General features: G+C 35.3%; 1 protein-coding gene across 1 annotated transcript in view; it reads right to left on the bottom strand.

Moving 5' to 3' along the window:
- Positions 1-2,055: 2,055 nt before the first annotated feature.
- Positions 2,056-16,323, bottom strand: part of CNTN1 (contactin 1) — a 372,949-nt gene continuing 358,681 nt past the window's right edge. Inside the window, exon 24 of the mRNA XM_061206213.1 lies at positions 2,056-2,416. Coding sequence (XP_061062196.1) covers positions 2,340-2,416 — 77 coding nt within the window. The 3' untranslated portion in view covers positions 2,056-2,339. The remainder of the gene's footprint in view (positions 2,417-16,323) is intronic.

The following is a 16,323-nucleotide window of genomic DNA, read 5'->3' on the forward strand; positions in this document are numbered from 1 at the left end:
AGCACAGTCCTATACTACTCCATTGAAAAAATGATAAAAAATAACTAAAAAAATCAATTCAATATTTATCAGTATCAAATAAAACTACTATCACCTTTCCTTGAAATACAAAGAAACAACAGATGTATCTATATCTATATAAAGTTTAATTAAGAATCTTGCGTCTTAAAGTAGATGATACGTTAGTTAGTTTGACAACAGTTTAAAACTGATGGTCCCAGTCAAATTTGTACACTTGTATGAGGAAATGAAAAGCTTGAGTTATCGGTGTAGGAGAGAGTTTAATCTACCTTATCTCTGCCACAAACTTAAAATTAAACAAACGACCTCCAAAGTCTGTTTTCTTCTTACCTTTCAGAACCATTTCATGCAAAACCAGTTTTGCTCTTTATTACCAAACATTAGAAAATAAAAGGCAAGCATGCATTTGGCAAAAGATTTAGTTGTTGACTATATAAAAATGCCCAACATGGGTCACATTGCAAAAGGAAAACCCCAAAGTGTAACAATGAAAACACAAACATTTGTACAGAAGGCTCACAGAGTATTCGTTTCCCTAAAGTATGAAGAGATTTTGTTTTTCTTTCAAATAATTAAATATTTTATGAAATCTGGTAACGATCTCAAGACTGTTGACATACTTCCACTGGAGAATCATCCCTTTCACTTACTTTTAAAAAGTTTCATTTTATAACAAAGAGTTAAATGTAAACTAATGAAATATTTATTGGTATTTTCATAATGAAAACCCTAAACATTTATACATAGATATATAGTACAAAAATTATACAAATTAAAGAAAGGGGGGTAAAATAGTAATAGATCTATTTTGCTTCCTGTAAATATTTTTTTTATGAACCTATAAGGTATCCTTTCTAAAAAGATAAACTCTATCTCTAATTAGCTAGCAAGGTTGTGCTAATAAAATAGGATTATACCTCTTGAAGCATCAGACATTGCACTATTTCATAAGCCAGCTAATCCTTTATTACTCGATTTCTTTCACATCCACACTCAAACACATTTCCGTGCACACCATGGAGAATGAAGAAATGTGCATCTTCCTTTTCACAACTTATAAAAACCTAAAGCACCAACACTTGGGAGACCACTGGACAGACACGTTATTTGTCTCCTCCCGGCCTTCCAGTTTTGCATACTCTTCAAAGTACCATTAGCAACATCTTGATTTGGTATTCATAGCCAGTTTTCGGTATTGCATTGAAGCAGGAAATGAGTTTAAAACTAAATTAAAAAAAATAGGGAATACTGTAGTTTTTCCAAGCTACAGGTGATTTCTTGATTCCATACCTTCAATAAAGAGAGGCTTTACTTAGAATGAAGCACAAAAACAAAGTCACTAGAATATTATTTAATTCTGATATTCACTTAACTGTCATTTATTCCTAGCTGTGTAAAGACTGTCACATCTCAATTAAAAAATGGAAGCACTCTACTTCTCAAAATTCATCATTTCACATATGAATAAATACAGCAACATGATGATACTCTAACACAAGAGCTGTGATTTTTTGAGGTTTGAAATTGGTGATAAGAAAAGCATAAAATAATGTCAGAGTAGAATACAAAAGTAAAAAAAAAACTTCATGTAGTATATTAATTTTACTATTAAAAAACTAACTTAAAAGTATTACTGATTCTGAAAACCAAATATTTAGAAAATTACTTACTTCCAAAATAAGAATACTGAAAATAAGTTCTAGAATTTGGTTTTCAATATTCAAAATCATCCAACTCATTCAGTAGAATGATTTGGTATTGGAAATTATGTTAAATGCTTTAGTTATACTTTTTTTTTAAAGAAAACTCAAAATGCCATGAATGATAGGGGCCATTCAAAAATATGCAGGACCCAAAACAGAGAGGATAGTACAAGAGACTGTATTACTCTTACATTTACCACATACAATCAACGTTTCAACCTCTATTATATTTCACAACTTGTTATTAAATTTAAAGCACCTGTGTATGGTGATTTTACTTTCACTCTACAGCCTATGGTATTGAATTGAACACTGTAAATTGTCCCATTGGATTAAATCATGCAACTGTCACAGAATTAGGTTAAGTGGTGTTTATAAGGCATATTGGAACGAGTTAAAAATCATTTTATATCCATTTAAAAGTTTATTCTTTTGGATGAAGGGGTTCCTGAATGCCTCAGTCATAACATATGTTGTAAATCAGTTGGATAGTTTGTTAAAGTATAATTTATTTGGCTTAGGATGGAGTTGCAGGAATTGGAAGGAATTGTAGTCATCACAGAGATGGAGGGTGTCCTCTGAACTGGGCTGGGAGCAGCAGTTGTCACGCCACATTCAGAATTCCAAGTAGACAAGGATGCCAAGGGCAGGCAGCAGGAAGCCAAGAAGACATGGTGATAGGATGGATGCACCTATAATGTAAACCAAAAAAGTGCATATTATTTCATTGATAACAGTCACTGTTGCTCATTTACCCTGCTATGGGTATTATGTAACCCTGAAACCCAAGTGGTTCCTTTAAAAAAATACTAGCTTCACTTAGTCTTAAGTAACTTAAGAAAAACAAAAATGTTTGATCAAGGATTTTGCGTGTGAGACTGTGTGGACTGTTTATACCAAAAGCTCATATAAATCATTTAAGATAATAAGATCTCAAATGTTTCTGTTTTTCCTGTGATCCAGCAGTCCCGAACTCCTACCAGAAGGCACTAGGTCAGGAAACATGTATAAATAAGTGAAAAATCGTAAGTAAGCTGTGAAAAAATAAGATAAAGAGATGCAGCAAAAATACTAATAATGTTACATGGGGCAATGACATCATAGGTATACTGGAAGATCCTACATGATTTCATATCCTAATGGTTTTAAAACATTTAGGGGCTTATACGTAATGATTTTAGAAATGTATTTTTGATAATAATAAATAATCTATTCAAATTTTTATCTAAAGAACAATTGCCCTGAGAGATGTTATGTAAATGAAGAATAAAAATGATGTAATATTCTACAGACTTAAATTATGTCTTGAATGACGCCTAGAAGGGCTCTTCCTCTGGTCAGGTAAGTTTATGGGTCCAAGTCCGGCTTCACTGGAACTCTTGAGAAAGGGCTGAAAAGTGGGACCAAGAAGGTACACTCTTCCTTTCAACTCTCCACAATTATTAGGTGCTCTCTTCAATGAGCAAAAAATACAGCTTGTAAATATAATAGATTTGTGTCCATTTTTGGAAGTTTATTCTCTAAATTTGAAACTTTAAATCATTGTTATCTACTATATCAACAGTTGCCTAAATAGACCTTTCTTTGGAATATTCCTCTTATGTTTAGGAAGATTCAAGGCCATTTCTCTCGAATTTGGTCATTGAAGGCACAGTCATACTGCCTGTAAGGTGGAAGATGATTGTGTCTACCTGCATTCCGCTATTGCCCTGTTAGCAGCATTCAGCGCTGCATGGAAAATATAAGAGAGAAAACATTATCAGACACTGATAAAGGGGTTCTTAGAAATGAGCAGGACAGTGAAGGTAAAAGTGAGGGCAGAACCGCAAGCACAATATAAACAGCCCTCGAGTAGCTGCTTACAGCCTCCTTATGATAATGCATAACGGCATTATCGGTAGCAATGATGACACAAATAATGACCATGATAGCTGCTATTCACTGTTCTACAGCCACAAGACAGACACCACACTGGCCATTTATATGTATTATGACATTTATACAATAGCTTATGATGGCAGATCTTATTTTCCTGACTTTATAGATTATGTAACTCAGATTCAGGTAAAATGACTTGTTCAAGGCCAGTGGCCAGTAGAAGGCAGAGCCAGGATTAGATCTCAGATTGGCCTGGCTCCAAAGTCCACGCTCTTTCTACCTCTCTGCCACTTTCTACAGATAGCTTTGGAAAGGTACCAGTTCTGGAAAAGCATTAGGACACTACATCTTGCACTTAAAGTGTCAAGGCAAGGGCACAGGGGGAAAATAAATGACATATGGGAAAGCAGAGCACCTAAGCTGTTTCAAAGTGTCTTTATTCTTGTAGTATTTTTCCTTCTATTTTTCTACACAGATATTTTAAAACTATGCCACAGCCCACATATTATTTTATTCAATAAGATGACCAATAATAAACCTTAATCACACAGAAAAACATTAGCTTTCAATGTTTGACCTAATTTAAAAGATCTTTCCTGAAGACCTTTGTCTGAGAATGACTACAGGGTCTCTGCAATGCTCTTTGACCACGAATTACATCAGTGATGGGTACACATTCATGTATTTGCCTGAATATGTGGGTTGGCTAAGTACAAACTGTGGCCACGGAAAGAAGGTTAGTCAATTGTGGATGCCATTTTGAAGTTCTGGTGTTAGTATGAAAACCAAACACAATTTCATAATTTGTGGCTTCAACATCAGGATATTTGATTTATTTAAAATAAACTCTTCATGTTTATGTGTGTTATATTTAATTTCTCTAATGGCTCAAGCTTATGTAATTGTGGTCTTCATCTTCAATTCTCTTCCACATTGCAAACACAAATTAGAAACCTGACTGAATTACTATTTAAAGTCATTTTAAATGTGGGATCCCTATATTCTTGAGGGGTTTTAAACGTATATTGGTTTTCCATCTAACAAAATGTATATCAAGCATAATTTCAGTACTTAACATGGTATGTAGTAAACGTATATTTTGCTTTTCACATAGCTACTGAATATCAAACATGAAAAATCATCAGTCTGATTAATTACTTTTGCCTATAAGAACAAATGTAAGGCCAATTTAGAATACTATGTCTCTTCCATTGCATTTCTTGATTTTTTTTAACTTAAACTGCCCAGATTTATTTTTCCCTCAGGAAGGATTCCTGCTAGAGGGAGTTATATACTGAGAAGAGAAATTTAATTAAAAATTAAGCAGTGCTTAACAACCTCTCAGGTTTTATGCTAAATAGACAGCCCTTCTAGTCAGTTTTTAATACAAATCTCTTTTCTGATGCTTAAGTTTAGACACCATGGTCCAATCCAAATTGCTAATGTTTACTATTAATACTTGGAATTTTCTCCTTGTGGTGTCATGTTTATGATCACACCTGTTAATATCTCTAGATTGTGAACAACTTCAGGACAGGGAATATATCCAAATAATATTTTCAGCTGTGTTGTCTAATACCAAGCCCAGCATATAGTGAGTTCTTGAACCATAAAGTTATAATATGAATAATTCTTCCAGTTAAAAGCCCTGAACCTTTTCTGCTTGCAGAGCACAAGGTGGGAGAGAAAGTGAAGGGGTAGGACACGGGGGTTTAAAGAAGACAAAGGCAACCACTGCGACCTGCATCTCTTATCAGAGAGATGATACTAAAAATCTGCAGTATCAGAAAGGCCTTATTTTACTGTTCAGTCCAAGGGGTTCTCCAACTTGTCTTGATAGCATGTTACTTTGGATTCCTTCAAAGCCTTATAACCCTGGGCTGAGGGAAGAAAGTGTTTTGATAAGATGATTGATCCCCATGCCTAGGGGTATGCTTCATATATATTAGGTGTGTTAGGTACACGTCAGTGGGTGTTTGCTGTTGAAATTTGTCGAATTCAATAAAACTCCTGCTGGGATAGCAGCAAGTTTAGAGAAATATAAGAGTAAAAGTCTGTTTGGGATTGAGAGTAAAAATCAGCTCAGAGGGAAAAAGAACAAAGTCACCTGCCTTTATTCAGGTTAGTAGTATGACAGACACAGATAATGCCAGCTTGAACTTAAATGGAGACACTGCCAAGGTCATGCAGCAGCTGGAAAATGCACAAATGACCCCTTCATTGAGTGGCTAGTGCTGTGTTACCAATGATACTCCATACCTGCTTTACTCTTCCCATCTTTTACTAGGAACACCCAATTGCTAAACTACTCTCCCCTTGAGATGGCTCCCAACCTTAGTTCATTCCTGATACTCCTGTCCTCATCTTAGAAACAGCAACTGATCCAGAACTGATTGCTTCTTCCCTTAGACTTTCCTCTGGATTCTTCAGTAAGAACTCAAACCTTACATAAGATGTTTCTCCTTCCCACTTGAGTGGTGTTCCACGACTGCTCTGGGGTACATTTCCTTGTTACATCAGTCAATTACAGGTAGTCCGACTACAGCTTTGTAAATTGGTCCTTGGTTGTTTAGATTTTGAGAACAAACAGGCAAATATGAGGGTCTGTAAGCAGGTCACTGTCCTAGCAGGAGATGTAAGGGAATACTGGGAAGAGTGTAATGGGGCTCTAGAGCCAGGCAAAGAAAGCAAGAGTCAAAATACTGCCTCTGCCTTTTATTGGCTAGGTCATCTTGAGCATGTTCTTTAATATTTTTATGCCCTAGTTCCTTCAAGTATAAAACAGGGGTAATATATCTCATGGCTTTATTGTGAGTATGGAGATGTGTATCAATGGTTCTTATATATATTTTAGCAGCATAACCTTTCTTCAGAAACAATCACATGTGGAAGCCCATTTACTGAACAAGCAGGGAGAGGGGATGCTTTATTTAAAGATGGGCCTGGGGCAGGAGACCACAGATTTGTTGCTTCCTTTGTGTTCATGCTTGTACCTGTACTCTCCCAAGCCCATCACTTCAGGCAATGTGTAGGGCTCTGCTTATCACAGTTTGAAAACAGCTGCTTTATGCAGAGCACTTCAAAAAGTGCATAGCTGGTAGAAAACTTCTGTAAATGATAGTGATTCATACTACATTTGATGTTGTTCATCTCTTTATACAGTCCTACACTGTATTTTTTGAAAAGTAGATGGATAAAAACAAAGCAAAACAATACATAAGGCAGGTGTCCCCTGCAGACAACTTACATTTGAGACATGTATGTCTACTTACTGTTCCCAAGTCACACATTGTGTCCTTTTAGATCACAAACGTTCCTGAAATGTCCTTTCACCTATCAACATGGGGCATATTGGACTTTTCTGTAGTAGTCTAGCTCAAGTTGATCTCTGTGACATGGTAGTCTGGGATCTTTGGTTTTAAGTAACTGGAACTCAACTGAAGAAAAAGCTGATTTTGCACTGCTTTGGGACAACTAGAGCTAGTTAACTGAATACCTGTGTCTGCCACGTTTCTGACTTTCATGTCTTCTTCCTTTGCAGATTGCCTCACATTCTCAGACTGACTTCTCAAGATAGACAAGAGAGTCAAGTTCACAATCATACATTCTCAAGATCAAAGAGATGATATTTTTTTTTACCCCAATTCCAGTGAGAAAACTCTCAAGGAAAGACTCTTATTTGCAAAGTCTGAGTCATATACCTACTTTCAGACCAATACTGTGGCTGAATTAGTGCATTTGTTTGATTGAACTAGCTTGGAACAGGTTCCCATCCTTGAACCAATCACTGTGGCCAAGGAGGAGGGTCGCTTAAGAAGACGTCAACACTTTCTGATCTCAGGTATTGATTACAAGCTTTGTTTTTGGAGTTAGCCTCACCCGTTGGCAATTCTGGGTCTATCATTTACTGGCTGTGTACCCTTTGGAAAATTATTTGTGTCCGTTTACCCATTAGATTGTTGTGAGGTTTAAGTGAGAAAATGGTACTTATTTTCTTAAATTTTGTGGCAGAAATGGGTGAAAACAAAGGTTAAAGGAGGAAGAGCTGCTTTTTACTTTCAGATACTGACACATAACTTAATGTATGAATGAATTTTCTGACCAAGAAAAATTTTTAAAAATTCATGTACTCTAATTTTCTTGCAGGACTTAACACTTGAAGGATGTGAAGCCATTGAGGCAAAAACAAGTATTTCAAAATTTGTCTTGACTACTGGGATTTTACAGAATGTCTGAGACAAAACAATTATAGATTCTTTATTGGTTAATTCATTTCTGGAATTTCTATCTTATATGTCTCTTCTCCCTTTCATATTTTCTTTTTCATGATTCCCCCCACCCTTTTCCTGATTCCCACCTGATTTTTTACCCTTGCCTAGAAACTGGTATAGAATTTGGAATAAAACTCCTGTAACTCAGTGAGGTTAATGTTAAAATTTTCTTTGGGTCATATATCAGAATTTTTATTTTTATAAATTGTCTAATGTTTATTAAGAATTAAAAGATGTATCTTTTTAAAAAGTTAGTTGGCTCTGCTTCAAATAGGTCTCTTGGGGAAAATGCTGTTACAGTTTTCAATTTTAAATCCATTATTATAAGCATAACTACCTGCCTTTGACAAAATGGAGTTATGGATATTTACCCCAATCAGTTTTAAGAGTTTCTGGAAAAGAAAACAAAAGAGAAATCAGAAAATAAAATGGATTTTTTCTTTGAGATACAGCAGACTTTCTATATTTGATGATTTTTTTGGCCTTTGATATCTATTATATTATAGTGTCTATGTGTATCAGCTTGCTTATTCTGTGTTTGAGAATTTTATCTCCTTATGCTTCTTTGAGATAGCAAAATACTAAGCTATGTGAAGAAGAAGAAAAAAAAAAGATAATTTAAGACCTATTTGCAGTTCTGTCAATAGCTAGTTGTGTAACTTTGGGCAAAAGAGAATATTTGGACTCAATATATGGCTCTGAGGCTGGTGTGATCTTTGGCCATTTTACTTGTCAAGGTTGTGGATTTTTCCTTCTGTAAAATGATGGGGTTCAATATTATAACTCCTTAGTTTCCTAGCATTGCCATTAGTCTATGATTCTATGCAAACCATAATGTGTTTAAGAATATCAAGCATTGAGCCTAAAATTTGCAAAGATATTTGTTATATTTCCCCTTATTTATGATAAAGTTGATATTTGTTTATATATATACATTAAAAGCTTGATCATATAAGTGATAGTGGCTATGATGGTTTTTTCAAACTGGTGAAACCCACTAATCTTGCTGCTCCTACTTATTTGGCAATTATAAACACATATGTCAAACAAAATAGTTTTTTGTTTTTTGTTTTTGGCAAGGGTGTATGGTTTGCTGACAGCTTATCCTGGCAGTCATATGCTTTCCTTACTCTGGTCCTTTCCCTATCAGGAAATGTTAGATTGCAAGGATGCATTTCTTCTTTGAGAAAGGATCAAACATCTCCAATAGAGTGATGACCAATTATTTGCTGGGAAATATAAAAGTAACTTCTGACAGTCCATCCACTAACAAACACGTTCTAAATAACCTAATTTTGATATAATTTTTAGGCAAGATGAGACTATAATTCTGAGGACTTTTAAAACTGGTTTACCTACTTTTTTAGAAATGCAAGGTAAGATTTTCACAAAAGCTTGAGACTTGACATTAGAAAGAATTCTATTTGAATACTGTTGCCCTCACTTGAGTGTGTGACCTCCGCAAGGTACTTAATCTCTCAGAGCCTCCATTTCCTTATCTGTAAAATGGGGAGTACAATATTTCCACAGCAGGGTATTTGTGATAATTAAATGAAAAAAAAAGTTAAAAATACATAGTAAATGCCATCTGATAATTGTGAATTTGAAATATGAAATTTAGTGTGTTCATTTAAAAATTATTATCTAGTGAATATGAGAATACACTAAGCATGGGATGAGATATAAGAGACTCAGAACTCTCTCCTATTCTATAAAATGTTCAAAATACATATAATGGATTTCATGGGTTTAATTTTTTCCACAACTTATACCAAATCTTTAACAAATAACACTCAAGTTCTTTATTCACAAACAACCAGAGCCAGCTTATTAGATCATCTTCGCATTTGGTATTGGAAATAGCTGTTTGGCAGAATATTCTTACGTGGCTAGCCCTGGTTTTGCGGAGTGCATCAAACTAGGACTGGAATCAGTTTTTCTCAACATCAATAAAATTTAGAGAGCCTGGGGACTTTCAGATGCTCATTCTATTTTACAATATTCATAAAAGCAAATATTAAATTATACCCTCCACTGCCCCAGCCTCGCCTTTCCCCAATCAGTTTTTGAGGTAAAGCGATAACAAGTAGAGCCAGAGAAAAAGTTTAAAAATTTGTGTGTGCTCCATGCCAAGGCTAATGGTTCCTCTTTAGTGCTAGGCTTGAGGGCCCAGTTGAGCACATCTATGACTAAGACTTCCTAGACATCTTCAGGAGCTACAGACACATACCCTACCAGGTTTACTTAAGAAGAAGTACTGCTCCCTGCGCCTCTCCTACATCCCCCACAGACATGCTTGCTTCTTCTATAGTTTTGCCACTTTACATTTTTAGGAGAACAACTGGTGTTTTGCAGTACTGACAATGAAGAGTAGGAGTAAAACTAGTTGGTCATGACAGTCAATTTTCCTTAAACTTATCAGTGTATGTAATCAAAAGAAAGCTAAACAAAGGGAAGCAGGCAGGTATGTCTTCTCACAAAGCCCACTGAATTTTTCTTAGCTGTTCTTTTACATAAATTTGAGTAAAGGATCTTTTGCTGATTTTAATACTCATGCTCAAGGTCATGATGGGCACAATGTTTGCTTGTAGGTGAGACCATGGAACTAAAAAGGCTTAGTCTATCATGCTCCTGGACGTCATGACTATTTATTCATAGAGGGTCTATTTTGTTTAGGCATCCCTAAAATTATAAGAGAGATGACATATTTTTAACAGACACATATTTGCATGCTTATTTCTAGTACGAATATTTGTGGGACAAATCATTCCCCAGTTCTAGGAAAGGATAGGTATTTTGCCTTTTAAATTTGCATAGAACAGCAGGCTTTTCAAGAGATGAGAGGATGGGATGACACAGAAAAGCCCCTGTTAAGCTTTGGCATTGTGAGCCCCAAAGTGGCAACTATATCCAGTTTCATGTGACTCTTTTGTGGGATGGAACTAGCAGCCATCATTCACCCAGCTGGCCTTCCTGGGGGTGGTTTCTAATTCACATGTCAGGTTTTATCAAAGTATAGATGCAGATTAATTTCAATTTAAGTATTACCTCTGCTTTTCTTTTAAATCAAATCCTCATCTGTGAGGAAAACTCCAAAAATTTAAATGTACAGATAGCTATGATATAAGAACAATAAGAAGATTTCTTTAAATCATTTATTCATAAGTTTTCTGGACAGTCTGGTCTATAGCATGTCCTCAACAAATATTTGTTCAATGGATTATTATTATTTTTTAATTTATTAAGTACTTATTCTGTCCAGGGAACTTTTGCAACATGTTATTTTGTTTAATTCTTATAATACAATTGAAGTATGTCTCATTATCTTCATTTGCAGAGTAAAGGTCTAAGAGTCAGATTTGCCCACCTAGCACAAGGCAAAATTGGTTATTGAACTAAAACCTGGTTCTAAGCCCAGTGCTATTTTCTCTACCCCACAGATGCTTCATGAATCCTTCTTAATATGGCCAGACAATGCAGTGGTCCAACTTTCCTCAATGTAATGAGTTGAGAGTTGGATTTTATTACCAGTATATAAACACCCCCATGTCACAACAGCCAAGGATCCTAGTCCCCCACTGGTTTCACGTGGTGGTTCAGAGTCACAAATACCTGGGGAGCTTTCCCAGGGCAAACCAGAGCAAAAGTCCCATTTGATTTTTCTTGACTCATCTTTGCTTTGGGGCTATGACAAATGAATGACTCACCTGTTTGAGGTGGTATTTTGTTATTTAAGATTTTCGTCCCTAATATAATCCTGAACTCATTTGTTTGTCAGACCTCGGGGCCTTACTGTAGGTCCCCTACTTACTGTAGGATTCAGTGTCACCCATCTATCAGCAAGGATTAATTGGTGCTTCTCTGTTTTTCCACATGCACATGAAGTTCTTATAAGAAACAGTCTGAATTCATTGAATCTTCACAACTATTAAGAGGATCAAAATCAACTGAATCTTCTTTTTGTACTTTCACAGAAGAAACAATTTCTCAGCTATTTTCACAATAGTCTGAAACATGTAAGGAGGTACTGGCTGAAATCAACACTAATTACTCCAAAGGATTTCTAAGAGTTTGTGCTTATTCAGTAGAAGATATAAAATAATTTCAATCACTTTGGATGGCATCTACATGGAACTCTTGTTCTTTTTATATATTTTTCAGAGTTTCCAGAAGGCTCATTCTTAGTCATGTTTTCATGGTGTTAAACCCTGAAATTTTAAGTTCTTTCCAAATTCTTTTTAGGTTAAAAAAAGTGGAAAAAAAGAAGGTTGACTTTCATTACGTCTGTAAGGAGTTTATTTTAAAAAATCAACAGAGTAGTTACTCCTTGCTAACCAACAGGAATTCTGGGGAATGCTTTAAGAAACCATTTTGTTTATACTGAACAAGTCAAATTCTCTCACTGTGAGTGGAAATTGAAGTTCTTTTGTCAACATCTATATTTCTAACCAGTAATATCAGTCTTCTCCCAGTCATTTCATTATAAAATTTTGGGAGTCCTTATTGACTATCTCTCCATAAGACTTGTGCCTTGTGTCTCTATGACTCGTGAGAGTGTGTTTTATACAGTGGGACTTTTGGATGTTGATTGATGATGATATACTAATATGCTTAAAATAACATAATTAATTTTCAAGATATTGAAAGAAATATAAAATCTAGAAAGAAGTTTGAGACCAATGATTTGCTTTGACATTTATTTCACCTGTACTGTCTTACCTCTTGTTTCCCTTCCCTGGCTTTTCCATATTAGGTTCTTCAGAGTTTGTCAGGGCACCACTTCTCTTGCCCTCTACACCATTTGTTCCATCCTTATTCTTATAGCATTTTCCCATCCTTCTAAATTACTTAGCTCAGTTAATGATTGCCATGAAATCAGAATGTTAAACATAGAATCATTTTCAAAGTGCTTTTTCCCCTCACTTGCAATACACTGTCTTGGTCACCAAGTACAATTGATTCCGTCTCCAACATCGCTCTAGAATCTCTCTGCTCCACTTTCTCTCCTGTCTCTGCCATAGTGATCCAGGACCTCGTCACCTCTTACTTAAACACAAGAAGAAGTAAAAAGATGAAAAAACCAAAACCCACAAATCCAATCTGCCCCCTTTTCACAGTCTGTATATAACCTATACTCCAATTATACTACCTCCCTCTCCTTTTTGAATCCTGCATTAGAGACTCACTGAATGTGATGCCATTTTTACGTATTCTCAGAGTCAACACTTGTTTCCTCAAACTCATATGCCCTATTACCCCTTTTTATGCCTGGAAAATGCTCATTGATCTTAAAAGAGTCATCAAAGTATCATTCTTTTAGGTAACTGTGCATGAATTTAATGACTTCCTCCTCAGTGCTTGCTTGTACAACACTTAATACATTGTGCTGCCAATTATTTTTTCACCTGTCCTATTTATCTGTGACTTTATGGTTCCTTAAGAACAGAGGAGACCATGTTCTTATTCATCTTCCAACTTCCAGGGACCAAGTCTTACCTAAGACACGTGGTGCTCAGTACATTTTTGTTGAATGAGTTGAACTAATGGTCCTGCTTCGGACCCCCCTCTGCTGTCATTCTAACCATGATCTCTCTTTCTCTAGGCATGTGTGAGAAGGACCATTCCTGAGAAAAAGTGGTGCAATGAATTGTTTTCCCTATCAAATCTCCACTTCTTTGTAGACTCAAAATCAAGCAATCATCCCATTTAACCAACATCCAGTAGCGTGCTCAAGATGTAAATATGAACAAACAAGGCCCTTCACTGATAGTCCATATTCTGAGGATGACTGTTAGCCAGAGGTTATTTTATAATTTGGATCAAAAAAGAAATAGAATTCACTGAGAGAAATTAGTTGCACACTAAAACTTTGCTATTTTTTCCTCTTGTGAGAGTTCTGCTAATAAACTTGTGAGCTTTTAAGTGTTATTTAACATCTTTCTTGCTTTCTGTAGTGTTTTGGCCAATTTTAAGTTGCAACTATGTTTAGAATATAATCTTGGACCAGGAAAACAAGACTGTTTCTTTAAAGGGACATATTTAGATAATATTTTAATTTGAATACATAATTTGTGCTTTAAGAATTTTAACTTTAAATCAGATGGATTTTCCACTTGTACAGATAGAGTCTAAATAATTAAAAGAAAGTAATCTGAGTTTATTTAACTTCTTTAATGACCATTTGGATGCTGCCTCATTAGATAATGGTAGAGGCTGTGACAGGTCCTGTCTACATAGTTAACAAAATGTGGTTTGGGTTTGGCTGCTGGAAATCTCACTTCTTCCTATCTGGCATTTACTACTTATTCTGCAATAATGAATTACTTATAGAAAGACCTTGGTATTTCTGGGTGTTTTCATTTATCCTCCATTGTGCCATGTCATTTCCCAGTATCAGGTTTTTGTTAAAAATTGCCACACAAAATTAATCTTCTCTGGACATAGTATAGAGATTAAGAGTACATGTATTAGAGCTATAAATCATTTGACTCCTGGCATCTCACTTTAACAGCAATGTGATTCTGGGCAAGTTACTTAAACTCTGATGCTCAGTTACTTCATCAGTCAAATGAGGATAGTTTTACCTAATTGTGTCTTATAACAATAAAAGGTACAGAAAGTGCATTGCTATTATATAAAAATACTTCAGAGTTGGCAGCTCTTCCTATTGAAATTTCTGGGAAGTTGTTTTTCTGATCTGTTCCATTTGTCAAGGAATAGATTGCCACTTATCTGTGGTAGCTGCAGGCCACATTCCAAAGAATTCTTTACTTGACTCAGGAAGGAAAAGGTACTGGGCCAAGCCCAAACTGAAGGGCATTTGCAAGGTAACAACTAAGATCTAGAAAACCATTCAAGACTAGCCAGGAGGCATCACACTGTACTGACTACAATTTAACCACTCTGGATTTCCAAGGTTGTACAAACTTGAAAATGGACCTTAGGTACTGAAGTGAGGCCTCTGCTTCTTTTAAAGTAAGAGCAGACCCTAGGCTATAATGCCCCAACTAGAAGCTGAGAAGACAGAGAAGGAAGTCACTGCTGAGAAAGGTACATAGACATGATCTACCTTGTAGGTAGAGTTACTGGATGTCTTAGCTAAGTAGGCAGTAACCATCTGGATGTGATTGAAATTTAATTCTGATCAACTCTGCTTCTATTTTTTTTTTTTCTTTTTAAGATAGCTTCTCTAAGTTTTCATAGAATAGAAAGAGCTTAACTGCCTAATATTTGTTCATGAATTCAGTTTACACATAATGAGAGCCTACTACTATTCTGCCCAGTGCTAGGGCAGAAACAGCCTTTCTTCCCCCTGGAGATCACAGCTGAATCACAAGTCAACCACACTGCAGTGTTTTTTGTACTCAGAATGCCCAAGACACCATGGACACAAAACTGAAATGAGGGGCAGCTGCAGGTGGTGGCACAAAAGGAGTTTTCTGGAGGAAAAGGGACCTGAGCTAAGAAAGAAGAGATGGGACAAAATATATGTATGTGCTTCACAAATGCCCTTCTATTGTGATAATAAAAATATTTACCAAGAAATGCATAGTAAAAACAGAGAATCTAATGAAAAGTAATCCTTGATATTCAAAAGGAAATAAACTCTTATTCTAAGCCATTGCTTTATAATAATCTAATTTAACTTAAAGTTATAGTTAATCCCCTGAGATATTAATTTCCATTTCATTAATCCATAGAACACTCCAAAATTATAAAAACATGTAAATCTTTTAAAATTTAAGAAGATATTTAATCATGATCTTCTTGAACATAAATTTAATAGAAGATGAATATACATTTTGTTAGACTGTATTTCAAATATAGTTGCTCAATGTCAGAGAAGTTATTAACCTGGGAAAATAGCCACAACAGAAACATCTGCTACTTGGAAAAATGCTTAATCTTTAGTTTAAAACTGGCAATGTTACATTCCATCTACTTTTTAAAAGCCTGAGGATAAGCCACAGAGGATATGCTCTTCACTGACCATATAGCATATCTGTATAGAAAATATATTAAACATTAGAGACGTGGCATTTTAAAATTAACACAAATAAATAGGAATTTATCAAATTTGCACAAATGCATCCTATGACTTGACAGTCTCTAAATCTAAATCTAAATGTATATAAATACATTTAGTTCATCTTGTCACTAAAAAAATAATTCTCTAAATATGACATGGCAATTGATAATGTGATATGAAGACATTATTCTGTGTAACGTACATTATTCATGTGCTGGCTTGTACTGTTCACTGTAACTGCTGAAGATTAAATAAAATTATTGAGTAATTGCCATACACTGTGATAAGCGTTCTTGCCTATGTTATCAATAGGTTAATTTTAAAGACAAGAAATTTGCTCAAGTTTAAAGTAAGGAGAGAATACCATTTCATTTCTTGCTAAAGCAAAAACTGTCTGATCATATTCTCACTGTGATTTTCC

The sequence above is a fragment of the Eubalaena glacialis genome, chromosome 11, assembly GCF_028564815.1.
Source record: "Eubalaena glacialis isolate mEubGla1 chromosome 11, mEubGla1.1.hap2.+ XY, whole genome shotgun sequence".
NCBI lineage: Eukaryota > Metazoa > Chordata > Mammalia > Artiodactyla > Balaenidae > Eubalaena > Eubalaena glacialis.